General features: G+C 40.3%; 1 protein-coding gene across 3 annotated transcripts; it reads left to right on the top strand.

The window, feature by feature from the left end:
- Positions 1 to 1,029: 1,029 nt before the first annotated feature.
- Positions 1,030 to 23,753, top strand: NDUFAF6 (NADH:ubiquinone oxidoreductase complex assembly factor 6). Of its 3 annotated transcripts, XM_087706842.1 has the most exons (9): positions 1,030 to 1,260; positions 3,558 to 3,657; positions 7,341 to 7,463; positions 10,168 to 10,224; positions 12,898 to 13,000; positions 13,726 to 13,859; positions 16,399 to 16,500; positions 20,331 to 20,387; positions 22,115 to 23,753. In XM_087706842.1, exons 1-9 carry the CDS (start codon positions 1,061 to 1,063, stop codon positions 22,241 to 22,243), a joined length of 1,005 nt encoding a protein of 334 aa, XP_087562968.1. In that variant the 5' UTR covers positions 1,030 to 1,060; the 3' UTR covers positions 22,244 to 23,753. The 3 variants fall into 3 exon arrangements, with proteins under 3 accessions (XP_087562968.1, XP_087562969.1, XP_087562970.1); XM_087706843.1 differs by lacking the exon at positions 1,030 to 1,260 and having other exon boundaries at positions 3,559 to 3,661; XM_087706844.1 differs by lacking the exons at positions 1,030 to 1,260; positions 3,558 to 3,657; positions 7,341 to 7,463 and adding an exon at positions 9,148 to 9,234.
- The last annotated feature ends 3,596 nt before the right edge of the window (positions 23,754 to 27,349 follow it).

Raw genomic sequence — 27,349 nt, 5'->3', positions numbered from 1 at the left:
ATTTGAAAGCATGTAAAAAATGCAAATAAAAAAATAGGAACCATCTTTGGTGGGAAGGTAGTAGCGTTTCAAGCGCCTTCGGCATTTAGTCATACCAGTCACATGACCATGGAGACGTCTTCGGACAGCACTGGCTCTTTGGCTTTGAAACGGAGATGAGCACTGCCCCCTAAAGTCAGGAAAGACGAGCACATATGTGCGAGGGGGACCTTTACCTTTATGGAGGTCTACCACATAATCAGATACTCAGATAATCCAAACTAGTTCAGTGGGACTTTCTCTGCAGCTGGAAGAAATCTCATGGGATTATAATAATATAATATAACAAATATAATATAATATAATATAATATAATATAATATAATATAATATAATATAATATAATATAATATAATATAATATTATAATATAATATAATATAATATAATATAATATAATATAATATAATATAATATAATATAATATAATATAATATAATATAATATAATATAATAATATAACTATAATTAATAGAGGACCAATAGATCAAGAGTTTTACAGAGAAACGGAAACCAACATCCACCCAAGTCTATTGGGGGGAATCCGATGCCTAGCCCAGGAGCCTGCACTGGGACGCCCCTACCTTCCTGATTTCAAGGCAGAAAGCCCGGCTGTCTTAAGGGAAATTGAGGGTTAAGAGATAAGCCGTCTGAGGGGGGGGGGGGGTGTCTCCAACCTTGGCAACTTTAAACCTGGAGGACTTCAACTCCCAGAATTCCCCAGTCAACTTTAAGCCTGGAGGACAGCTTTCCTGGCTGGGGAATTCTGGGAGTTGAAGTCCTCCAGGCTTAAAGTTGCCAAGGTTGGAGATCCCCGTTCTAGAGGGAACCCCATCCGATTGGGGAACAGTGTAAACGAAGAAAGGCGGGGTGGGGGGTGGGCAGTTAAGCGTCCAATGATTGACAGCAGAGGCGGAGCCCTTGGAGAGCCTCCGATTACATAGCTGGGCCGTGACAAAAGAAGCTTCGCCGGCGGTTGTCATTGACAAAAGTGGGGGGCGTTGGGCGTGGCCTTAGCAAGCATGGCGGCCTCCGCGGGCGCCACGGCGCTGGGCCGAAGTTCGCGCGCGGCTCTTCCCCCTTGGACGTTGCGGGTGCCAGGCGCTGACCGCGGGCGGCTGCTGATCCCAGCTAGCCTCGGAGGGCGCGCGCCGGCTGCCCTGGCCGCTTCCAGCCAGCCGAGTGCGGGAGGAGAGGAGCGCTACTGCCTGGATTTGCTGCGGTGAGGCCGGTGGCTGCTTCTTCGGGTTCTGCCGTGGGGTCGGAGTCGGACCTGGGCTGGACTGGGCCGGACCGGACTGGGGCAGGATAAGCAGGACAATCTCCCTCCGGGATGTGGTTTGGCACCTATTTGATTTGCACACGTTTAGATAATGTGACGTTAGAGGCGCGGAACGTGCTCCAGTCGCCCTTGAGAACGACCTGCAAGCCGAGGCCGTGTCTTAATGTTGCTGGGGAGAGTCAGTGTATTCGCTTCCCAGCTTCCTCTCCCGGGATTTAACATTTCTATATGACATTTATATCCCAGGCGTCTCCCCAAAGAGTCCCGGTGTCCCCCTTGTGCATTTTTTCTTCTCATTGTACATCATTTATTGTATTTTTATTTATTTATTTATTTCGTCAAGCATGAATTAGATAACAGATATAAGTATAAACATGATTATTAATACATGAGGTGGATACAAATACAAGGGAATATTAGGACAGGGACCATAAGCACGTTGGTGCACTTATGCACACCCCTTACAGAACTCTTAAGAATGGGGTGAGGTTGACAGTAGACAGGTTAAAGTTTTGGGGGTTTGGGGAAGAAACCACTGTATCAGGTAGTGCATCCCAGGCATTGACCACTCTGTTGCTGAAATTGTATTTTCTGCAATCGAGTTTGGAGCGGTTTACCATAAGGTTATATCTGTTGTGTGCTTGTGTGTTGTTGTGGTTGAAGTTGAAGTAGCCATTGACAGGTAGGACATTGTAGCAGATAATTTTATGTGCTACGCTTAGGCGGGATCGAAGACAGCGAAGTTCTAAGTTGTCCAAGCCCAAAATTTCAAGTCTGGTGGCATAAGATATTCTATTACAAGCAGAGGAATGGAGGACTCTTCTCGTGAAATATCTCTACGCTCGCTCGATTGTATTAATGTCTGATATGCGGGTTCCAAACAGATGAGCTGTATTTGCACACATCTTGGCTAGACTGCTATTCCTAGTACAGTATCCATTGTGCTTGTCCTCTGGAGCAGGGGTCACCAATCTTTCGGACCCCAGGGACCACTAAATTCATAATTTTAAATCCCGCAGACCACTAATATGATTTTTAAAAAAAGATAAATAGTATTTAGTGCAATATAAAAATTGCAAATAATTTTTCTGCGGACCACCAAACTTTCCTCGTGGACCATCAGTGGTCCATGGACCACCAGTTGGTGACCGCCCCTGATTTTTTGCAGTGTCATCTCCTGATTTTTTGCAGCGGCAACCACAGAATAAATAGTTTGCCCATTTTTCGGGTTTATTCTTTATTTTTCCCCAAGACTATATGGTTTTGGTTGTTGTTCTGTCGCTAAGTTGAGTCCAACTCTTGGACCAACATCATGGATCATAGCACACCAGGCTCCTTTAAGTGTATTCTAAAAGCACGTTGGGTAAAGCATAAATGGTATTCTACAATAAAACTACAAATCTCCTTTTGTAGTCAAAGCTTTTTGATTATCTAAAACTAAAGAGGAACTAGCCAGAGAAATGGAATGTGTGTTGTGCTGTTTCAAACTTAATTTGGAACATCTCTATATTTAGAACTTGATTTCCCCCCATAAACGTTTTATAGATCCTGTTATACTTACTCTCTTTCTTGTCATATGTACAATATGTATTTAACAATTCTACTGTTAAATTTGTTACTGCATTTGGTCTTAGAGCTGTAATAAATTGATTTGATTTGACTTTCATAAATGCAAGCCCTTGTTTGTAATGCTACAACCCATTCTACCATTTTATTACAAAAAATTTTCAGCTTTGTGTCTGTTGGAAAAATAAACTAATGATGCCAGAACTATTTTTTGATGACCAGCAAAAATATGTTGCTTTTTCTTTAGGGATAGAGCCTATTATTTAATACTTTGTGGTTGTCTTCAGATAGTGCCAAGTTAATTTTGAAGACATGATGTAACCTTAATTTTAAAATAAATCCTAGGCATTGTGTGTTGAGTATATATTTTTACTTCAGAAGAGGAATGGGTGCTCCTGAAGATCTGGACTACAATTCTCATTCGCCAGCCTGCAGATCAGTGCTTTATAGTTCTAAGAATTGTAAACTGGACCATATGGAGAGTATCAGTTTACATTCCCTTGATCTAGAGAATAAGTGCAAAATGATTTTTGTGAGATGGGCAACCATACCAATTTGATTAATAAATAGAATTAAAAACATAATTGAACTGAGACACTTTTTATCTGTTCCACTGGCTAAATGAGCTTGTGATGAAAGCAAATGTTCTTATTTATTCTTTGTATATCTAGAAAACGGGATTATGAAGGCTTCCTGTGTGCGCTGCTGTTGCCTGCTGAATCACGTGCCTCTGTCTTGGCCCTGAGAGCCTTCAATGTAGAACTGGCTCAGGCAGGTATTAAAATATCCATTATACAACACAATGTTAACATTAAAAAAAACCTCTAAAAATCCCAAACATGAAGTTTGTGTTTTTCCCTGTCAGTTACTGTCTTGCCAAGTTTAGTCAGCAATACCAGGCTGACTATAATGGATTGTTTACTTGCATATGAAAACATGACAATAAAAATAATTTCTAACATGTATATGGATTACTTTGAACATAAATGCAAAATAATCCTCCAGTCTTATAAATGTGCACGGTGTACAAAATAAATTGTTTGGGTAACTTTATAATCTTTTTAGGATTCTGTCATTATGAATGGATATTTGTCTGTATTATTCTGTAGTAATTTAGGAACGAATGAAAATAATATTGATTTTAATGAATTGCTCTGGGATATTCCAGTATTTGCTTTTGATATATTAAACTGTCCCTTTAGAACAGGGGTGTCAAACTGGCGGCCCGGATGCATCACACGCAGGTCATGCCTACCCTGGCTCCGCAAAGGCAAAAAAGTCACGATTCGTAATATCACGTGACGTGACACCCGTGCTTTAGAATATGTATCCTGATAATAGAGAAGAGGTTTCAAACTGGATTTCATTGAGGGCTGCATCAGGGTTGTCTTTGACCATGGTGGGCATGGCCATCTCAACATCACTCATGTCAGGGGCTTCTGTGATGGCCTGAGCACTCTGCAAGGGAAAACAGGCTCCCGAGCTCCGTTTGCAGCTGTGATGATCTCCTGCAACCTTCTGCCCATGAAAATGGAGTTCGGGAGGGCCGCATGCAGCCCTCCCAAGCTCTCTTTTCACTGGGAGAGGCACTGTGGACCAATCCTTCCCTGTTTCCAGGGCAACCCTGCAGACCAGATCTAAGCACCCCCCCAGACTGGACCTTGCCCCTGGGCCCTGAGTTTGTCAGCCCTGCTATAGAACGTAATGAAGAAAATAGATTATCAGGACCTGTTGAAGTCCATTTTCAAGGCTGGATTTGGCACAGGGCATTGATTACTTTTGAGACAATAGATAAATGAATAAAATCACATTATATGAGTTATTATTATGTAACAATCAGGCTTTTGCTTTAATACTTTTGTCCCAACTTAAATGTTAATTGTATCCAGAAATTTTATGCTAAACAGATATGTTAGTGTGATATTGCTTGTCCCATAGAAACAGTTCCAATAAATATTTTGGTCGCAAGCTATAAACAGAAATTGTAATAATTATTACTATTGAATTTTTTTTTTCATTTTTTCATTTTATTAAAGCTTATAGGCCGCCCTTTTCCCTGAGGGGACTCAGGGCGGCTTACAAATCATGGGAAGGGGAGTGCAAGACAAAAAAACATAAAACTGTGCGTGAATAATAAAAAAAGAAAATAACAATAAAACACAACTTTCATTCAACATTCGGGTGGGGCGGATTAGAATCTTATCCCCAGGCCTGATGGGATAGCCAGATCTTAAGGGCTGTGCGGAAGGTCTGGACGGTGGTGAGGATACGAATCTCCACGGGGAGATCGTTTCAGAGGGTCGGAGCTGCTACTGAGAAGGCTCTCCTCCGCGTAGTTGCCAGTCGGCACTGACTGGCGGATGGAACTCGGAGGAGGCCTAATCTGTGCGATCTGATAGGTCGAAGGGAGGTAATCGGCAGGAGGCGGTCTCTCAAGTACGCAGATCCACTACCATGGAGAGATTTATGGATGGTAAGTAGCACCTTGAAGCGCACCCGGAGATCAACAGGTAGCCAGCGCAGCTCGCGGAGGATAGGTGTTATGTGGGCGAACCGTGGTGCGCCCACAATCACTCGCGCGGCCGCATTCTGGACTAGCTGAAGTCGCCAGATGCTCTTCAAGGGCAGCCCCATGTAGAGCACATTGCAGTATTCCAGCCTAGAGATCACAAGGGCTCGAGTGACTGTTGTGAGGGCCTCCCGGTTCAGGTAGGGTCGCAACTGGCGCACCAGGCGAACCTGGGCGAACGCCCCCCTGGTCACAGCCGATAAGTGATGGTCAAAAGTCAGCTGTGGGTCCAGGAGGACTCCCAAGTTGCGAACCCTATCTGAGGGGTGTAAAATTTGACCCCCCAGCCTGAGCGATGGAACACTGGCCAAATTATTGGGAGGGAAACACAACAGCCACTCGGTCTTGTCCGGGTTGAGTACCAGTTTGTTAGCACTCATCCAGTTCTTAACGGCCTCAAGGCCCTGGTTCATCACGTCCACCGCTTCATTGAGTTGGCACGGGGCGGACAGATACAACTGTGTGTTGTCCGCGTATTGGTGGTATTTTATCCCGTGCCTCCGAATGATCTCGCCCAGCGGTTTCATGTAGATGTTAAATAGTAGGGGGGATAAGACCGAACCCTGCGGCACCCCATATGTTAGGGGCCTCGGAGACGATCTCTGCCCCCCCACTAACACCGACTGCGACTTGTCTGAGAGGTAGGAGGAGAACCACCGTAAGACAGTGCCTGCCACCCCCACCTCCCGCAGTCGTTGCAGAAGGATACCATGGTCGATGGTATCGAAAGCCGCCGAGAGGTCAAAAATTGTTATCTCCAAGTCAATGAGTCTTTATTCTTCAAAAACACTACCAAAATCTGACACTCATTTCAAAGTTGAATTTAGAAGGTACATATCCAAACTAAAGCTGAGTACAACAATAGCCAACACTGATATTGCCTTCAAATTGCCTATCTGCCTTTTTACAGACCAGGAATAATTATGTTTGTTAGATAAACTTGAAACGTTTTCTTGCTTATCTACTACTAACAATAAGTGGATTAAGAACAGTTGAAAGAATAGAGAAGCTGATGTTATCAGCCTAACAATTAGTTGGGAACTTTATCAACATAACCCTTATAAAAAATAAGATAATTTGACTTATAGATTTCATTTATAAATTATTGTGGTTGATAGCTTCCTAATTTTAAAATGATTGATTCTTTGCAAACTCTTTTTAATATCTGAAAAATTGGGATTATCCAGATCTTCTCTTATTTACCGTATTTTTCAGAGTATAAGACACACCATTTCCCCCCTTAAAAGAGCATGGAACTATTAGTGCATCTTATACACCGAATACAACCATTTTTGGCCTCCCAAATCCCTGCCCCTGCATCCCATTTTTGCAAAAAATGGGTTGTTTATTGCAAAAAAATGGAGGCAATTTTGCCTCCCCTCCCAGCCCCCAGCAGCACTCTGCAGGCTTCAGCAGGGCTGGGGGTAGGCAAAAACACCTCTGTTTTTGCTAAAAATGGCCCGTTTTCTGCCCATTTTTCGCAAAAACGGGGGCATTTTTCGCAAAAACGGGGGCATTTTTGTCTTCCCACAACCCTGCTGAAGCCTGCAGTACTCCTGGGGGGTGGGGAGGACAAAAACTTTTTTTTCTTACTTACCTCTTCAAAATCTTGGTGTGTCTTATGAAAAATACGGTGTATCTTTGTCATCTAATGAGATCTATTGTAACTATTTGCAAATAACTAAGAGTGGAGCCTCTCTAATCTCCCCATGGTAGGATTCCTCATTCATGGAAGAATCCTACGCATCTACAACAGGCTGCTCTTTTTCCCATTCCCCATGTTTAAACAATATCATTGTTTTTGGTTTAAACAATATCATATACTTGATGTGATTGAAAAAAGCAATGTAATTGGACTATCACTCCTACTCTGTTTCATTTCCAGATTAGAGACTCTGTAACTGAGAAGACCATTGGTTTGATGCGGATAGAGTTTTGGAGGAAAGCTGTAGAAGATATTTACCAGGATAATCCACCACAACAACCAGTGGCAATAGAGCTGTGGAAGGTATAAGGCTAAGCAGTGAATTAAATGTTTTTTTCGGGTAACTGAATGCCACTCTCAGCAGTACACAAAGCTAGAATTTTCTTATTTTTTTCCCCTTGGATTTTTTTTTCTTTGAACAAGTGAACTTGATGAGTTCTTATTCTCTGAGTTATAAGTTACATTAGCCCATTTTAGCTTTATATTAATTAATGTTTCTGTTTTCCATCTCTGGCAAAAAAAATCAATGGACCCAAGTTTTATCAATGCTGGTCAGCAGTATAGGGTAGGGCAGAATTAAAGTCAATAGGTGGGTCAAATGTTTGGTATAGCATAGCATTTACATTTGAAATTGTTTGTAGTTATAGTGCTTTTATATTTGTGGGAAATGCTCTTGGAAAGTTTTTATCAGCTGGCTTGAAAAGAACTGGAGTTAAGAAAATGGAGAAATTTAATTCAGGAAATGGAAAAAAATATATTTTCCATGCTGTGGGGTAGTTACTTGGGTGTGACCCTTTACCAGGAAGACATGGGGAGAGGCAACTGGGCACTCTGATGCAAATGACGCCCTCTTTCCTTGGAAAGTAAACAAATAGTGCCAACCGTTCTGATAGATTGCCTAATTTTTCCAGGGTGACCTTCAGGTTTTCAGAGGAAGTTGCCTGTCCTTTGCTCCCCATATAAATTAGAACACCTGTCTTGTTTTGCAGCAGTAAAATAAAGTTTCAGATAAAAGTTTTCCTGAATATAACATTCACTTACTCAGTCCCCAAGTTACAGCTTTGCATTCCAATTTTACCTGTATCTCTGTAATCCACAAATATGCAATGATTCCTAGGATTAAAATCCTCTCTTGTAAAAATTGTTGCAGATATTGAATTTAATTGCTAGTGACTTCACATTTAAGAGGGTCTTAGTTGCTTTGCATGCGACGCGGTGGCTCAGTGGCTAAGACGCTGAGATCAGAAAGGTCGGCGGTTCGAATCTCTAGTCCTGCATAACGGAGTGAGCTCCCATTACTTCTTCCAGCTTCTGCCAACCTAGCAGTTCGAACACATTTAAAAATGCAAGTAGAAAAATAGGAACCACTTTGGTGGGAAGGTAACAGCGTTCTGTTGCCTTCAATGTTTAGTCATGCTGGCCACATGATCACAGAGATGTCTTTGGACAGCGCTGGCTCTTCGGCTTTGAAACGGAGATGAGCACTGCCCCCTAGAGTCGGGAACGACTAGCACATATGTGTGAGGGAAACTTTTACTTTTACCTTTAGTCAGTGCTGGCTCTTCGGCTTTGAAATGGAGATGAGCAATGCCCCCTAGAGTCGGGAACGACTAGCACATATGTGTGAGGGGAACTTTTACTTTTACCTTTAGTCAGTGCTGGCTCTTTGGCTTTGAAACAGAGATGAGTACCGCCCCCTAGAGTCTTGAATGACTAGCACATATGTGGAGAACAAATGTGGAACCTTTACCTTCACCTTCAGAGCAGCAATTTATAGATAATTGTTGAGTTATGGTAATTGGGAGTGGAATTTCTGTCACTAAGTGATGTAGTTGTAAAGCAGGGTATCACATGTTAACTGAATTCCACCAGCCTTTAGCTAAGACTTTCTGGGCTTGATCCCTCCAGGGCCTGAGCCTCAGTTCTTCCAAGGTAAGGGACAGCCTTCCCTTCAGTTCTCCAACTGTCTGTTCTCTCCCACCTGCAGGGCAGTAAGCAGCTCCAGAACCATGTGCCCCTGCACTAATTGCTTCCCTGCAACTCACAGGCAACTTCGCATGCTGTGGCTTTACAGGTGCGCAAAACCTCAGCTGCTTCTAGAAACCACCCTAGACTTGTCCCAGCTGCAGTGGCCTTCACCACCTGGCGCTCTTGAGGCCCCTGCTATAATAAGACATGGCTGTTTTTAAGATTCAAAGAGAGGTGATTTGGATTTCACGTGTTGAAAGAGATGTACAGCCCTGTAGCCCAGCCAGGATACCAATATATCTTTCACTGCATTTATTTACTGTATTTTTCGGAGTATAAGATGCACCAAAGTATAAGACGCACCAACGTTTTGAAGAGGCAAATTAAAAAAACAAAGTTTTGCACTCAGCAAACCTCCCAAAAATGGCCCGTTTTTTTGTGAAAACGGGCCTATTTTTTTCAAAAGAAAGGACATGAATAGCCTTTAGGAGGCTTGTAGAGTGCTCCTAGGGGGTGGGGCTCCCCAAAACTAGCAAAAAATGACCTGTTTTTTTGCAAAAATGGGCCATTTTTATCAAAAAAAAAAAGGGCATGGATAGCCTTTAGTAGGCTTATAGAGTGCTCCTGGGAACTGGGGGGAGGGCAAAATTTCTGCCCCCCCCCCAGCCCCCAGGAGCACTTTGAAAGCTGCCTAAAAGCTATGCATTGCCATTTTGATGAAGGGGGTGGGGTTTCGGGTGGTAAAAAAATGCTGTATTCAGTGTATAAAATGCACCCAGATTTTCAGCCTCTTTTTTTGAGGGAAAAAGGTGCGTCTTATACTCTGAAAAATACGGTATTTACTTTCAAAAGCTGCACCTCCTCTCTCTTGATTAAATTATCATTTCAATCCTCTACAGCATCTGATGGTTGACTGCTGAAAATGGAATGTTAGATTAAATAAGCTTTTAATACAAGCCAGCACTGGGGATTATCTTGGTTTGATTTTTTGATTTCTTCTTGTATTCTATATAAGTGTATCCTATTTGTCTGATTTTAGGCTGTTAGGAGGCAAAACCTGACCAAAAGATGGTTTATGAATATTATTGACCAAAGGGTAAGTTTTAACATTATTTTCAAAAAACAAAAATACCCCCTCACCTCCCAGTATACTTGAATAACTTGAATAAAGATAAGTCCTTGTAACTGAATTCTATGTTGAGGGTTATGTTGAGGGTCCAGCCACCTTTGGCGGCCTTTGGGGCAGCCTTGGAAGTTTTGGGGGGGCTTGCCTTTGGGCCTGGTCTCTGGGGCTGGTGTCTTCCTGGTAGGAATTGCCCTGAAGGCCTGCCACCGGGCTATCCGGTGGTGAAATGCCTGGGCTGGGCTGGCTTTGATTTCTCTGCTGTGAGGTAGGAATTGGTGGCTCAGGGACTCCCCCCAGAAGATTGCAGCTGCAGAGAGGCTGTTCTGATGTCCCTGGTACTCTAGAGGCTTGGCGGCAAATAAACGGGTCTCCCAAAAAACATCCAGGGAGTGGAGATACTAAGTAATAGAATACTTAGTGCTTTTTACAATAGCAATCTCCAGAACAATTTGAAATAAGTCATGACATTTAATATAGAACTCTGTTCTGACCCCCCTCGTCCTACACCAAAGCACACCAAGACAAAGATACTGCAAGGATTTATTAACATACAGACAGGACCTTGGCAGCAAGCCAGCACAGACAAGACATTGGCAGCAATCCAGCACAGACAAGTCGTTGGCAGCAAGCCAGCACAGACAAGACGTTGGCAGCAAGCCAGCACAGACTAACCTTGGCAGCAATCCAGCCTGCCAAGCTAACCATGAAAGTTCTCCAACTTTAGTGAATACGTTGACTCCTGCAAAGGGGCATGTGCTTAATCATTCCTTTTATAGTCTTGAGAGGAGCCTAATTACCACCAGCTGAGTGCAATTATCTCCTGTAACTGCGTAACTGTTCCTTACGCCTATTAGCTCTTTGTTGCCGGGCATCCAGGAACAACTCCCTTGGCTCCTCCCCACTGCTCCAATGCATGACATCCGGATCACACTCCCTTGTCTCCTCCCCACTGGTCCAAGGCTCAGGCGCCTCCTGGTGGCCTCTCTGCGTCCTGCTCGGAGTTGGAACCTTGTCCAGGGTCTTCCACATCCTCCAGAGCCAACTCATAGGGCCCCTCGCTGTCGGAGTCTGGTCGCAGCTCCAACGGCTCCTGCTGGGCCACAACAGAACTCATAGACATATATAGCAGCATTTTTTAACTTTCTTTATCATTCCCCCCCCCCCCCCAAATAATAATATGACTGTACATCATGGTAAAGATGCAACTGCAACTACTGTGGCAAAATGCTTAATTTTGAAAGGCTGAAAAATATCCTGAAGTGTTTATTGTAGTGTAAGAGACTATAATATGTTTGCATTAGGAATATGTTTTTAAATATTTTATAAAGGTAATATAGAATAAACTGCAGTATGAACAAAATATCAAAGCATCAAAATAAATGCAGGTTATGATTATTACTGTATTTTTCTCCCCTGATGATTTTAATTCAGTTTCCACAAAACATACAAGATTTTATTGTATTGTGAAAGATAGTGTAGCTGTGTTGCATTGATATTTAGGAAGCTGCAGAAATGTCATGATTTCACTCCCTCTAGAGATTATGCAAGTGTCTATTGAGAAATGTTTATTGGGTTTGTATTAATAAATAACGAGTAAATAAACTGATTAACCAGTTTAATAACAGAGCTCAGTGGAAGATACGGTATTTTGGCTGTCAACCTAAATATTCTTTTTTTTTTTACTTTACCTTGAGCTATTTAATCATTACATTAGCAGGCAGCTAAATAATGCTTCTTTCCATTAGCAGATTCCAGCTGCTTTAGAGGTACACAATTAACTGTGGAATAGGATCAATTTCCAAGGCTCCTCTATTTACAATGAGTGTACATAAAGGGGACCTGTGTTCTTTCTAGCTAAGAGGAAAATTAGTAAAGCATCATCTCCTAAAAATTATGATATGCTTCTAGTAAAGATCAAGACTTCTTTTGTTCTTGATGCTTAGCAACTCCTTTCCCTCTCTGTTTTTTTTCTGTCCCTATTTTTCCTCCTCTCTTTTTTAAACAAAGGAAACAAGACAGTGACTTAGTTTAGGAGGAAAAATAATCATCTCCTTTTGCTATATCCATCATCGGACATTAGCGACCATGTCAGCAATCCTATTTTTGTCAACAGCTGCACGAAAAAGTGTTGCTGAGTTTTGTCCAAACCAGTCCCTTAGGTTTTGAAGCCATGATGTTCTTCTTCTGCCTGGACCTCTTTTGCTTTCAATTCCTCCCTGGAGGATTAAGTGAAGTATGCCGTATTTTTCTGGGTGATGTATCACATCTCCAAAATATTCTAACTTTTTTTTTTTACGGTTTTGATGATTTCCCCTGGCTTTCCCAGGCAGCTAATCACCTCTTCATTTCTGATTTTGTCAACCCAACTTATACGTAACAGCCGTCCATAAATCCACATTTCTTATTTCTTTAAGTGGTTTTCTGTTTTCTCTCTTTTTTTTTCTTTCCCTATTTTTCTCCTCTCTTTTTTAAACAAAGGAAACAAGACAGTTGCTTAGTTTAGGAGGAAGAATAATCTACATGTCCCTAATTCAGAAGATGATGCTTTTCTTTGAATAAAAGTGACATCCTTCTATTTCTTAAGTTAACCTCGGTGATTGGTGGTTTAATATATACTTCCCCCCTTTGTTTTGAAATGCACAGGAAAAGAATCTGGATGACCGAGCTTATCGGGATATCAGTGAACTTGAGACATATGCTGAAAATACACAGAGCTCACTCCTTTATCTCACCCTAGAAACACTTGGTAGGTGCACTCTTGATTCCTCTGGCACTTGCCACGTGGGTGGATGTACCAATGCAGGCAGTCTTTGATTTGTGACCACAATTGAGCCCAACATTTCTGTTGCCAACCAAGTTAAGTGAGCTTTGCCCCAGTTTTACAACCTTCCTTCCCACAGTTGTTAAGCGAAGTAACATGGGAATCTGGCTTCCCCATTGATTTTGCTTGTCAGAAGGTCGCAAAAAGCTGATCCCACGACCCTGCTATACTGCAACTGTCATAAATCATTTGTTAAGTGCCCGAATTTTGATCACTTGGTGATGAAAGTGCTGCATTGGTCGTAAGTATGAAAAATAGTCATTAGTTAACACCGCGTTGTAACAGTCGCTAAATGAATGGTTGTAAATCTATAGTTTTAGTAAGCTATATAGTAAATCGTAGGTTTTTGCTTATGACCTACCTATGTGATTGCATTTTCTTATAGTGTAAAACTATGTTAATAAATGCAATTATCACATGTTCAGCTGAGATTACAGTTGGCCAGTAAAAGGTAGAGGTTTTCTTTTTCCCACTCCCCAATAATATGAAGTTCTGTTTCTAATCATCCGACAAATGTGGGAAACCCAAGTAAACTGTTTGCATTTTTATATTGTTCTTTAAACAATGTCTTACCTGTCAGTTCTGATGTGATTTTGTTGCCTTGCCATTTCAATAAGCATCCTTTAGGCTTCACTTTTCTGTCTTTACAGGTGTGAGGGATATCCATGCAGACCATGCAGCCAGTCACATAGGGAAGGCCCAAGGCATTGTAACCTGTTTAAGGGCAACTCCATATCATGCTAGCAGAAGGAAGGTGTTTCTCCCCATGGATATTTGCATGCTGGTAAGACAGTAAAGCTGAGATCCAATTTGTAACAATATTCATACACTTGATGTCATGTTGATAGATCAGCAAATTCTGCTGACAGTTGTGTATCATTTCTATTTCTAATAGGATTTGAGAATTGGTCCTTCATTGGAAGTGCTTGTACGTCATGACATATTTTGTTTTGGGAGTAAGATTACTAGGTGGGAAACTATTGGAACATTTGAAATCTAATCTTTAAAACACCTTATTATTATTGTCCTGATAGATGCCTAAAAACCTTGCCGCAACATTCCAGTTCATTTGTTGACCTCTGTATCAAAAAATGATGTGTACGTGTTCTTTCTGCTTACAAGCTTAAAAACTTCATTTATTTTTATGCATTTAGGTAGTCCTTGGTTAAACAACAATAACTGGGATTAGAATTTTGTTGCTAAGCAATGCAGTTCTAAAGCATGACAAAATATAACTGCATTGCTTAGTGACGGTAATCCTGGCACTCTCCATTGCCATTGTTAATTAGATCCCACCTGATCATTAGGTGAGGATCTGTCAGAGTTTGTTGCAGCAATCACATCCAGAAAAACTGATTCAGCAGGATTTATTAACTTCTCTTTATATATAGTATAACACATGAAGTAAATATACAATATCAAAAGCAGGTTTTCTAACGTGGTAGTAAATACAAGCAAACACAAGCCGAAGAGAGAACAGTTTCAGTTTTGAGCAGCAGACTAGTTTAGAGCTCAGCACAGACTCAGAGGTAGAGCTAAGCCACGCCCAAACTCCTTGCTGTCTCCTGGTTGCTCACATAGCAAATAATGTTTCAGTTTCCAAACAGCCCTCATTGACTGTTTCAGTTGCTGGCCTTGTTACCGTGTTTCTGCCAAGTCGTGAACTCTCATACTCTGACAGGATCCACCCCAGTCCAAACCATTCCCAGGTTTGTTCCTCCCAGACCTAAGCCTTGGTAAAATAAGCGACCATCTCCTCTACCTCCTCTTCAATTCCCCCCCACCTGCATATCTCCTCCACCTCTCTGACCTTTTTGCCACTTGACACTCTGCCACTTCTGCCAGCCCTGTTCACTCGTCCTGCTGCCATGAGCTCTGCCTTCCAAAGGCCCACAAGAAGGCTGTATGGGATTTGGACATTGTGGCCTTGTGAAGAAACCAACAGTTGCCGGACAGGGCACACCTCATTGGCAGTGGGAGGAAGGCCAGAAGGGATGACAGGGCCAGTGGAGTGCAGGGTAGCCAAGAGAGCAGGTCTGTGGGGAGAGAAAACGGGTGAGGGGTCTTGAAGCACCCCTATGGTTGTAAGTACAGGTGGATTGCCAAGTAACATATGGTTTGGGTGTGCTACAGTGGGTACAACTTTGCGAACCAAGCTTAATAGTTATCATTTGTTCAGTACTGACATAAATTCAAACAGTCGCTAAATGAATGGCCATTAAGTGAGGGTCATCTGTATGCAGTTGCTGAAGATCAGAAGGTATTTGGCAGTGACATGGTAACTACACTCAAGGCCAAAACGTTTAGCCATTTGTGTGTGTGTGTGTGAGTGTGTGTGTGTGTGAGAGAGAGAGAAATTGGGTATTGTTGAAATATACAGAATTAGCACACCTATATTCAGATTATATCTCTCATAATGTGAGGAGGCTCCAAAAATGGTATTGGAAGCTGCATAACTATTACCCAAGTGTGCAATCAGTATAAGGAGGAGCAAGAGTACCTAAACTTTAGCTTTTATTTATGTCCTTTATTAGCAATTTCACGTAATGGAGCAAATTAGAACTGTTATTTTATGAGGGAAAATTACTGTGGAATTTTCTGTTGAGATAAACATAAGATTACACTTTCTGAACTATCCGTAGGACTTCAAAAGATATCCCATTATATAGTAGTGATGGCAAACCTTTTCTACACTGGCATCCCAAACTGGAATGTGCATGTATCTGTGTGCATGCCCGTGCACACTGGAGTGCCGGAAACCCAAAGACTAGCTGGCTGGTGCACATGTATGTGCCAGGCAGCTGGTGTTCGGGTTTCCGGCAGACGCATGCGCCCCAGCCAGCTAGTCTTCCTGTGTGCCGGAGCACTGGAAACCTAAAGACCCAACTGGCAGGCGTGCACATGCCCTTTTTTTGGCCATTTTTTGGCTACTTTCAGGAAGTTTTTTTGGCCGGTTTCTGGCAGTTGTTTTGGGCCGGAAAACGGTCTGGAAAATGACCTGGTTTTTGGCTGTTATGAGGCATTTTTCGGGACATTTTCAGGTTGTTTTCGGTCCGAAAACAGCCTGGAAAAAGGCCCAGAAAATGCCCTGTTTTTTGGCCATTTTTGGCCTGTTTTCAGGCTGCAAAGACCAGCTGGCCGGTCTTTGGGAGCTTTGCCCTCCCATGAAGGGGGCTGTGCATGCTACCTCCGGCCATAAGTTCGCCATCACAGTTATATAGTATATAACATGTCTACTATCCATGTAATACAGCTTCAAGGTAATAGTGTTATTTCCCAGGAACATTCAAAATTTCTTCTTGTTTTCCTTCCATGTATGTCAGCATGGGGTTTCTCAAGAGGATTTCATAAGAAACAAGGAGGCGAAGAAAATAAGAGATGTTTTGTATGACATTGCAAGTCAAGCCCATGTTCATCTGGAACACGTGAGTTTCTGGATTTTATCAAAATTTCATTTAACAACATTGTAGACTAGCGTTTTCCAAATACGTGAGGACAGAATTCCTCTCCAGCAATGAATAGTGGACATATTGGCTGGTAATACACTTACCATATTGGGGAAGGTTGATGTAAACCATAGTGGAACTTGGGTAACTTATGTTGTACAAATGAATAGATGCCAAGAACCCCAAATTTAAAAAAGAACTGGTTTCCTCTGGTTGGACAGGAGAAAAAAGACAAGTTTTGTTACTATTAATTGTCTGTATATTTGTGCCTTGTTTGAAAATAAAGCTGGATACTAGAATTTTTGAGATGTAACTTTAGACTTTTTAAAAATAAATATTAGTGTTTAGAGTTTTGTGATACTGGTTCTTTGGAATGAGTGTTTCCTGTCCAGACCGTTAGAAATAATATTGACAGTATTTTTTTTGTTTACTTTGTCCCCTCTTTGATGGGAGTTCTGCCATACAAAGATTTCATTTTTAATGCTGTAGGACAAATCCTTACCCATTGCTGCAAAGCTGCAATTTGATCCTCCAGTGAAAAAGTGTACATTAGAGAAACTGTGTAGCAAATGCATATATTGGGGAAAATACAGGCAAAGATGATTATTTGGGAAATAGCATTTATAAAACCTGTTTACATTTGGGAACATGTGTGGTGTGTTTAGATTTCACATAGACTTTAGAAGAAAGCATGCAAACTAATATGGAGAGAGTATGAATTAGATGTGCAATTACTGATTTGTATAAAGGAAAGTTAAATGTAAATAAATGTTGCAACTACTGTAGTTACAAGCAGTTGTTAGGAGCATATTCTTCAATGGCCAACAGAGGGCGATATCCATCTGCTTTTAAGCTTACATAAATTATTTCCATGTCATGATGTCAAAACTGTTTGTAGCCTTGATAAATATGATTCCTGCTAATTTTGTTTTTTCTTTCTCCTCTTCTCTGCCTTCCACGCCTAATTTAATATTGCAAATGTGGGGGTGGGGTGTTTGTCTCTCTGGTGATAGACAGCATAAGAATTCTGTAGATCAGGAAAGATTCATTTTGATCCAATATTTCATTTCTCAGTTGCTCAAAAGCAGGAGCTTGAGACATACAGGTAGGACTTGACTTAAGTTGCACACTTAGCAGCCATTTGAAGTTACAAAGGACGCTCTCCCCGAGCTTGTTATGGCCTGGTTCTGATGACTACTCCCCCTGTTACATAACTGCATTTTGGTTGCTTGGCAACCAGCCAGCATTTACGGCCATATGCTCCTGTGATTGCTGTGTTCACTTAACATCTACCTCAAGAAAAGGCTATAAAATTGGATCAATCACTCATCATAAATTTAGGATTATCTGATAGTCCTCAGTTTATGACTACAATTGAGCCCCAAATTTCCATTGTTAAGCAAGACAGTTGTTAAATTAGTTCTGCTTCATTTTACAACTTTTTTGCCACAATTCTTCAACAAATCACTACAGTTGTTAAGTGGATCATGTGGTTTGCATAGAAATAATCTCTGCAGTTCTAAAAAGTAGTACATACTTTCTGACTTCTAGCTTAACTGGAAAAGAGAAGAAAGCAGAGCAGAATTACTGCAATGACTTTGGTTTGTGTGGCTCTGTTGATTCATTAGGATAAAAAAAAATTAAAGCTGTGGGGATGCTTCCAAGTTGCGCAAAGGGAACGAGAAAGTGAGGAAATTAACAGGAGCAAAACTCTGAGTAAGAGCAGAAGTAGGCTTCCTTTCTGTGGGTGGCATTAAAGTTGCGAAACGTCTTTGTGCTTTGGGAAGTGAAACCAACTTGAAAAGAAGGAAAACCTTTCGGTCATCATCAGTTCAAAGTTAAACTTGGAGTAGGAAGCTCCAGCCCAGATTTTGTGCTGATATATATATCACAAATTGGAATGAAATAGCCCTGTCGATGACCCGTCACGTAGCAAATCCCTGATTTGCCAGCTATGCTAATAGTGAAGAGGGTTGCTTTTGATAGGAAGTGAAAAGATACGATTCACAAGTAAGAGAGGAAGGAAAGAAGGAGTTTCGTGATCATGTCTCTTGTAGTCAGAGGCAATTACCAGACAAAATTGTAGGAGGATGTGTCTCAACGAAATGCTGTTATCTTTTTTTTCATAATCTAATGCTCTCATCTTGTCTTTCAAAAAAAAAACCATCCTTCTGATTTGCAATATATCAGAAATTATGAAGCTTGTAGCTAACCCAGATTTCCGATACTCAATGCAATACCCATAGCCTTCAATGTATGATCAGAAATTCTGTTGCCAAGCAATGGGTTGTTAAGTGAGTTGCATCTAATTTTATGACTTTTTTGCCACGGTCATTAAGTGAATCATGGTTGTTAACCAATCTACTTGGCCTGTTGGCTTCGCTTGTCAGAACTCCCCTTGGATCGCAAGTGACTACATTATGACTCTTACAACTTTCATAAATACATGCTTGTTGCCAAGCACTTGAATTTTGACCACATGACTGTGGGGACACAGTGATGGTCATAAGTCTGAGAACCGGTCATGTCATTTTTTCAGTGACATCATAACTTAAAATGAATGGCCATAAGTCAAGAACCACCTGTAAATTTTCCAAATGCTGACATTTCTTAAAAAAGAGTTTTCTCTTGATAAGGTATTTTCCATGTAGGGTTAAGGCATATGGGACAGGCCCAGTTATACAGCATCTCTCATTCACCCAGACAGCCAGTTTTTTTACAAACAATTACAATTTTATCTAACTATAACGTATGAAAATATAATCATTTTTTAAAGTCATCTTTTCCATTAGCATTAGAAACACCGTATTTTTCGGAGTATAATACGCACCGGAGTATAATACGCACCAAGGTTTTGAAGAGACAAATTTAAAAATGTAGGTAGGTAGGTAGAGGGAGAGAGAGAGAGAGAAATACAGTAGGTAGGTAGGGAGAGAGAGTAGGTAGGTAGGTAGATGTTTCCAGGTGTATTTATCCATGTGCTGGAGAAAGAAATTGCTGACTATCTGCAGCACCAAAGACTTTGTTTCTGCTGGCACAGCACTTGATCAATGTAATTCTCATCAATCAGTTAAAGAGCTTTCCGAAAGAAGAAGAAAAAAGTTTTTGCACTCTGCAAACCTCCCAAAAACGGCCTGTTTTTTGCGAAAATGAGCCTGTTCCCCCCCCAAAAAAATATATGCATGAATAGCCTTAGGGGGACTTGCAGAGTGCTCCTGGGGAGTGGAGGGGGCAAAAATGAGCAAAAACCGCTCCGTTTTTTGAAAAACAAAATTGCATGCATACTCTTATGGTGGCTTATAGAGTGCTCCTGGGGGCGAGGGGGGGGGGGCAAAATTGAACAAAAACGGCCCATTTTTTGCTCATTTCTGCCCTCCCCTGCCCCCAGGAACTCTCTGAAAGCCTCAGTAAGGCTGTGCACAACCATTTTGGTGAAGGGGCAGGGCTTCGGGAGGCAAAAAATGCTGTATTCATTGTATAAGACGCACCCAGATTTTCAGCCTCTTTTTTGAGGAAAAAAGATGCGTCTTATACTCCGAAAAATATGGTAAGTCATGCCCTGTGCTTTCCTCTATTTATCTGCTTTTCTTTCTCCTTTTTAAAATCTAACTACCAAGTCTTTCTATTCACATCTGCTTCCCACTTTGTCTTAGCTTTGAAGTGTGTATGAAGGTGCCCAGTTAACTCTTTTCTTTCTTTAGTAGAATAATAATTTACCATTTCATCCCAGAATCTTAATTCATGAGAAAGCGTCTCAACTTGACACATTCCTTAATTTTTAATGCATCCTTTTGTCTGCCTCTTTCCAGGCCAGGTCCTTCAAGAAGAATGTCCCTGCCAAAGCATTTCCTGCCTTTCTTTGTACGGTTAGTGGCTGTATTCCTTTTTTGTTTAATTCACAAAAAAATGTGATAATGGCATTCAGCGTCCAAAGACCATTCTGAGACTATGAACTTCAAAGTCTTATGACAAATATCTAGCCATATTTTCAGGTAGTCTTGCTTATTCACCTATCCCCTTTGGCTTTTCTTTAGTAACATTTGATTTAATCAAGTGTTCTGGTAAACACTGTGTCATTTAAATATAATTAACGATGTGTTAACACAAGCATGATGTAGATTGGGATTTTTTTTTTAAAAAAAGTACAGTCAATATTGTTGTGGTTTCTTTTGGTGGAACAAATTGTCTAAAGTTGAGATGGGAATCCTTTTCCAAAACTATTTTTGGGGGGCCTCCAACGGTTACAAGGAACGTGGTGGTGTGGCAGGCATATACCATATTTTTCAGAGTATTAGACACACCTTTTCCCCTCAAAAAAGAGGGTGAAAATTTGGGTGCGTCTTATACAGCATCAATACAGCATTTTTGGCCTCTTGAAACCCCTCCTCCCTTTTGCAAAAATGGCCATGCATTGCCTTTGGGAGACTTCAAGTGTGCTCCTGGGGGCTGGGGAGGGCAAAAATGAGTGAAAAACAGGCTGTTTTTTGCTCGTTTCCCCCCTCCCCAGCCCCAGGAGCACTGCAAGCCTCCTAAAGGCTAAAGGCTATTCATTTTTTGACAAAACACATGCCCGTTTTCACGAGAAACAGGCCATTTTTGGGAGGTCTGAAGAGTGCAAAAACTTTTTTTAAAATTTGCCTCTTCAAGATATTGGTATGTCTTATACTCCGAAAAATACGGTAGATATGATCAAATTTTGCCATCTGGCTTCTCATTAAGAAGGAAGGTTGGACTTTTCTTCCCAAGTAAAATAACGGTGTTAAATGTATCAGAAACTTAATTCAGGTAGTCCTCAACTTAACAACAGTTCATTTCGTGACTGTTCAAAGTCATAACTGAAAAAAGGGACTCGGATCATTTTTACACTTACAGCCATTACAGCATCTCCGTGGTCACATAATCAGATGCTTGGTAATTGACTCATATTTATGACGATTGCAGTGTTTCGGGGTCATGTGGTCACTTTTTGTGACCTGACAAGCAAAGTCAATGGGGAAGCTAGATTCACTTAACAACTGTGTTAGCAATTTAACAACTGCAGTGATTCATTTAACAACTGTGGCAGAAAAAGTTGTAAAATGAGACAACATCATTTAACAAATGTTTCACTTAGCAACAACAATTTTGGGCTCAATTGTGGTTGTAAGTCGAGAACTGTAGCCAGTTTGTGTTTGTGAGAGTAACACTTTCCACTGTGCAGAGTGAAATGTAAAGTTTCTATCTGAAAATTAAATATGAATTTCATATTCTACTAGCATGACAGGGTGTCCTATAAATCAGTGTTCCATTTACCATTAATACATTGGCACTTTATAGCACTAATAACAATTATTGTTTATATAATTCATTGTTATGAATTGAACCGTCCAGCCCCACGGTAACTATGAATGTTGTGTATTGTAAATTGTTTTAAATTGTTCTTTTGTCTATTTATCCCCTTCCCCTTTTTATTGTAAGCCGCCCGGAGTCCTTTGGGAGTGGGCGGCATACAAGACCAATAAACTATAACTATAAACTATAACTAAACTGTTTATAGTATATTTAATGTATTGTTGATATATAATAATGATTATTATATCCTCTTTCTTTCCAGGTTGCTATTGAAGATTATTTACATAAAATACAAAAAGCTGACTTCAATGTATTTCATCCAAGTTTGCACCAGAAGAGCACTTTACTACCTCTGCATTTGTATATTAGATCATGGAAAAAAGCTTATTGAAAAATATGAGATTGAGGCTTTCTGATTGAAAATTATTATATATATATATTTCATTTACATGGCAATGTTATATGGCTGATATTATCCAGGGTCTTTTTTTTCCACATTTAATCCAATCTCAGACCTCACAACAACCTTATGAAATAAATACATTCGGTAAATTAGTAACTAGCCCACTGTTACAGAGTAAACTGCATTACTGAGTCTGTATTTGAACGGAAGCGTTGACATCCACATCTAATTCTATCCATGACACCCATCATCATGGAAGTTGAGGAATTCTTTAGCAATTTTCCATCCAGGGACTAATCAGACAGAGCCTGGCTTAGGTTCAGCCAGGTGTTTGTATCAATTACAGGTGGTCCTCGAATTATGACCACAATTGAGCCAAGAAACTATGTTGCTAAGTGACAAGTTTGTTAGGTGAGTTTTGCCCCATTTTGTGACTTTCCTTGCCACATTTGTTAAGTGAATCCCTGCAGTTGCTAAGTTAGTAATAGGTTGTTAAGTGAATCTGGGTTCCCCGTTGACTCTGCGTGTCACAAAAGATGATCACATGACCTTGGGGCACAGCAAGGGTCATAAATATGAACCAGTTGTCAAGCATCCAAATGTAAATCAGGTGGCCATAGGGAGGCTGCAAAGGTCATAAATGTGAAAAACGGTCATAAGTCACTTTTTCAGTGCTGTTGTAACTTTAATGAACTGTTGTGAATTGAGGATTATCTGTACAGATTAAAAAATATGCATAACAAAATTTGATAAAATGAACATAGAGTCTTCTAGTTAGCATAGGCATTGTGGAAATCCCGGGAGTCGAACATTTACATTTGACAAATGTCAAGATTGGGCAGAATGTTTTATACAGGATGTTGATTTTTTTTTAACTTCTTAAAAGAATGTTTGCATGCCTTAACTTGTTAGAATGTTTCACTACTGCCCCCACATGCAAATTTAACAAAACAATGCGCTTAAAAGCATGAAACACAAAAGCCTGAAAAGTATGCAGATTATATATTTTCACTTATATGTGTTGGTCTAAGCCCCCACAAAAAAAGAAACAAAAACAAAGTTATTTTCTAGCAACAGTAGTTTGGCTAATTAATTGGCTGGTACTTGGTTAATATGAATTGTAATTGTACTCTGGATAACTAACTAACAGTATTGATTATATGCTCCAATGTGCTTCTTTCACAAGAAAATTAGAAAATATTTGTGAATGTATATGCGCATGTGCACCTTCAAATAAGGTTTTTTTTAAAATTCCTAGTGATACATGAATAGGTTATTGAACTTGCTTGGCAATATTTTGGAAGTAGCTTCCCATTGTCTCCTTCCTAGGGCTGAGAGAGTGACTGGCTCAAAATCACACAGCTACCTTCATGCCTAAAGTGGGACTAGAATTCACCATCTTCTAGTTTCTAGCCTGATGCCTTAACCACTATGTCAAAAGATACGAAAAGAAAAAGATACTGTTAACATGCTAATAAAGAAATGTATATTTGTTGAATTTCCTTTACAGAACTATATAGATGCCTACATGTTCAGTTATGATTTCATTAGTAGTATAGGAAACAAATATATTTATTTATTTGCAAAGTTAAATGGCTGCCAATCTCATACAACGTTTACAAGTGACACACAAATTTTCTAACACTTTTAACTTGCAAATACTTTTAACTTTTGCTGATGGATGAAACACTCTCAATTGTCGAGTAAAAATATCTGTTTGGGGATGAAACACTCTCAATTGTCTAGTAAAAATATCTGTTTGGGCTTGCAAACTTTTTATATCATTCAGACATTTGATATGGGAACTTTTCTAGTATGGTGTGCAGGAATTAAAGTTATGATTTGTCGGTCAAATCAATACAGTTCATTATTAGATGTTTCTGTTATGAAAAGATAGTTGTATTGGAATAGCTTTATTATGGAATTGTTTTTTAAAAATAGTATTTCTTTGACAGGGTGTGCCTAAGAAAGAATTTTATATATCTCAGAAATCAACCGAAGTTTGAACATCAGTTGGCTCAGGAGAATAATATTAATTACACCTTGGCCTATGCCTATTAAATCTTTACTAGATAAACTGAGAGGTTGGGATCGACGAAGAAGCTTCAAAATCTGTTTTGTATGCAAATAATAGCCATTTGAATCTACAACATTTCAAGAAAAGTTTAGATAAAAGTTTCATTTTCTGAAACACAGAAGACCTGGTACGAGCAACTATAATTAACACTGCCCTAAAATAGACTAGTGGTTTGACTCAGAAGAAATTGTTCTTCATTTTACTTAGGCTCAGATAGTCTTTCATGAAAACAAATGCCTTGGAAAAACAGGGAATATAAACAAATATTAGCAGATGCATAATTTTATTGTATGTAGGAAGGAATCGCTGCAAAAGGCAAGAAATGATCCCTTGTGCGAAGGAAGGCAAGGAGGTGTAGTAAAGGCCAGAGAATATGCATGAGCAAACAGGAGCCAGTAAACAGGATGTGAGCTCAGAAAATTGCAACAGAAGTCATGTGAGATTGTAAGGTTTTAGAGAATAATACAATACTGTGTCAAAGTGCAGGTATTCCTGGCTATGGACTCTGTAATCAACAGAAGCTAAGTAGGTGAAATTTGTCTTCAACCTGTAATTTCCCTTCTCTTACGAAACCGCCTAGCATTCTCCCTGTGGATGAACACAAGGAGGCAGCTGGTGACAAGTATTTTTTCCTTGTGCTAATCATTTACAGGCTGATTGGTTAATTTCTTCCTTCTGTTTAAAGGAGTTAGCTAGCCTATCCATGCCTCATTTCCTCCAGCAGTCCTTCCATCTTCTGGCCTCTTTCTCCTCTTTTTAGTATCTCTGCTTTCTCCGCGGTTATTGTTATTATTTTTTAAAGACGTCCTGTATTGTGAATGTAAAAATATTGAACTGTACAGGTAATCCTTGCTTAACAACTGCCCTGTGTTTAGTGGTGGTTTGAAATTATTCTGGTACTGAAAAAGCATGTTTATGACTAGCCCTCACACTTAACACGTGACCCGTCAAAACCGCGGTCCACAAAAGCGCGATTGACGAAAGCGCGCATTTGACGTCATCACAGCGCGACGAAAAAAATTAAAAATTGAAATAAAAATAAAATTAAAGCAAGCCGATTCACATAAAGGTAAGGGTTAGGTTTAGGGTTAAGGTTAGGTTAAGGGTTAGGGTTAGGTTTAGAGCGTTAGGGTTAGGTTTAGCGTTAGGTTAAGGGTTAGCATTAGGTTTAGCGTTAGGTTAACGGTTAGGTTTAGGGTTAGGTTAAGGGTTAGGTTTAGGGTTAGGTTTGGGGGGGTTAGGGTAAGGTTTTCGCTTTATTTTTACATTTTTCTATCACAGCGCGATGTTTTCGTCGCACTGTGATGACATCAAATGCGCGCTTTCGTCGACCGCAATTTTGTCGTCCGCGGTTTTGTGGTGGAACCCACTTAACTGCAGCATCCCCACAGTCGTGATCGTGATTTCAGCACTTCAGAACCGGTGGTGTTTAATGACTGTCATAGTGTCCTGGGGTGATGATTGCCATTGATGCCTCTCACAGCTGACTTTTTACAAGCAGAATGGAGAAGCTGGCAGTAAAATTGCAAGTTGTGGTTACGTGTCTTGCTTAACAACCATGGGTGATTCCCTTAACCATTGCAATGGAAGTGAGGTAAGGCGATTGTGCTTATGTGGTATCTTGCGCAATAATTGTATCATTTAATGACAGAGTTGTCAGGCCCAATTTTGGTTGTGAAGACTAATTCATCTCAGAATTATCCACATGCTGATATCGACTAGAAACTTGATTAAAACCGTCACTCAACATTGTCCTACCTGGGAGTCTCCAGTTTTGTTGGTCTACAATGCATGGCGAGGCATTCTGGGATTTGTAGGCCAATGTATCCAACCTTCAAGTATAAGCCAACAGTCCTTTGCCTGCTAGAGAAGTAGCATAATAATTGGGAGGAATGTGAATGCAACCCCAACATCTTCATCTGATTTAAGAGATTGCTGTACAATTAGCACAAAGAACTGACCTAAAAAAGACAGGAACCAATGGCCTTACTATGTTGCTGAGTTACATGCATAGTGAAAGATTCTGGTACTTCTGGTTCAGTGGCATCTGAAAAGCCATTTATTTCCCACCCATGTGAAAGAATTTGGGATATGCTTTTATCAGAATTCATTTTACAATCCTACCTGTGAAGTCTGTGACCAGATCCAATTTTACTACCATTTTTAATGGTCAAAAGTAAAATCGGTCATAAGTGTGAACTCAGAATATCCAATGGTGTTTTTTGTGGGACCATGAAATGGTACAACTGACCCAAGTTGTGATCACATGACTGTGGGGGTGAAGTGACAGTCATAAGTTCAAATTTAGGTTGTGGCTGACTTTGAAGGCCGTAGTCAATTCAAATTGTTTTTACAAATGTAAAAATTGTAAGTTGATGGTATAAGTTCTTTATTCCTTAGAAAATTGATTCAGTAACCAGGTTAAATATGTTATATAATCACTGCATAACATGATGCAAATCAAGCTTAGACTTGAAGACACACAAATCCCTAGCAACTTCTTCCCTGTTGCCAATCCAGCCATGTTACAAATACTTCTGTATGTATGTAAGTGGATAAATGCAAATCTCTCCATATCAGAAGTTGTCAGATTACCTGAATAATGTTTAACAGAGACAAAGAAAAATATCTTCACTGAGGAAAAGAAAATCAAAAGTAGAAGGAAGGGCTGAAGGGTTTCCTGCCCCCTCTTTTTTGGGAGGGACACTTTTAGTCAATCTTTACTCCTAGCAATTGCCCGGACAAGTTCATAAAATTTTCTTGGAAACATTTTTAGAAGTAATTTGGAGTTTCCTCCTTCCTAGGGCTGAGAGAGAATAATTAACTCAAAATATTCCAACAGGTTCATGCCTAAAACAGGAGTAGAACTCATGGTCTCCTACTTATTAGTCTGGTGCCTTTAAACACCAAACCGGCTCTCATACCTGGCTTAATAACAGCTGAAGTGAAAGGATATTGACAAGATAACAAAATAACTGAATATGGGCCAGTTCAGATCACCCAGTTGCAGTAGTTAG

Source organism: Thamnophis sirtalis, unplaced genomic scaffold (genome assembly GCF_051295495.1).
Source record: "Thamnophis sirtalis isolate CommonGarterSnake01/CBP01778 unplaced genomic scaffold, rThaSir2_p1.2 scaffold_2, whole genome shotgun sequence".
Classification (NCBI taxonomy): Eukaryota; Metazoa; Chordata; class Lepidosauria; order Squamata; family Natricidae; genus Thamnophis; species Thamnophis sirtalis.
Note: the sequence above shows the minus strand (reverse complement) of the source record. Positions and strands in the feature narration are given on the sequence as shown.

What these genes read in the sequence shown, in the direction of transcription:
- NDUFAF6 (XM_087706842.1), top strand. Translation starts at nt 1,061, where the DNA reads ATGGCGGCCTCCGCGGGCGCCACGGCGCTGGGCCGAAGTTCGCGCGCG. An exon ending in TCAATGTAGAACTGGCTCAG is followed by an intron (nt 3,658 to 7,340) that starts GCAGGTATTAAA and finishes TTTCATTTCCAG; the next exon opens with ATTAGAGACTCTGTAACTGA. An exon ending in TTCCTGCCTTTCTTTGTACG is followed by an intron (nt 20,388 to 22,114) that starts GTTAGTGGCTGT and finishes CTTTCTTTCCAG; the next exon opens with GTTGCTATTGAAGATTATTT.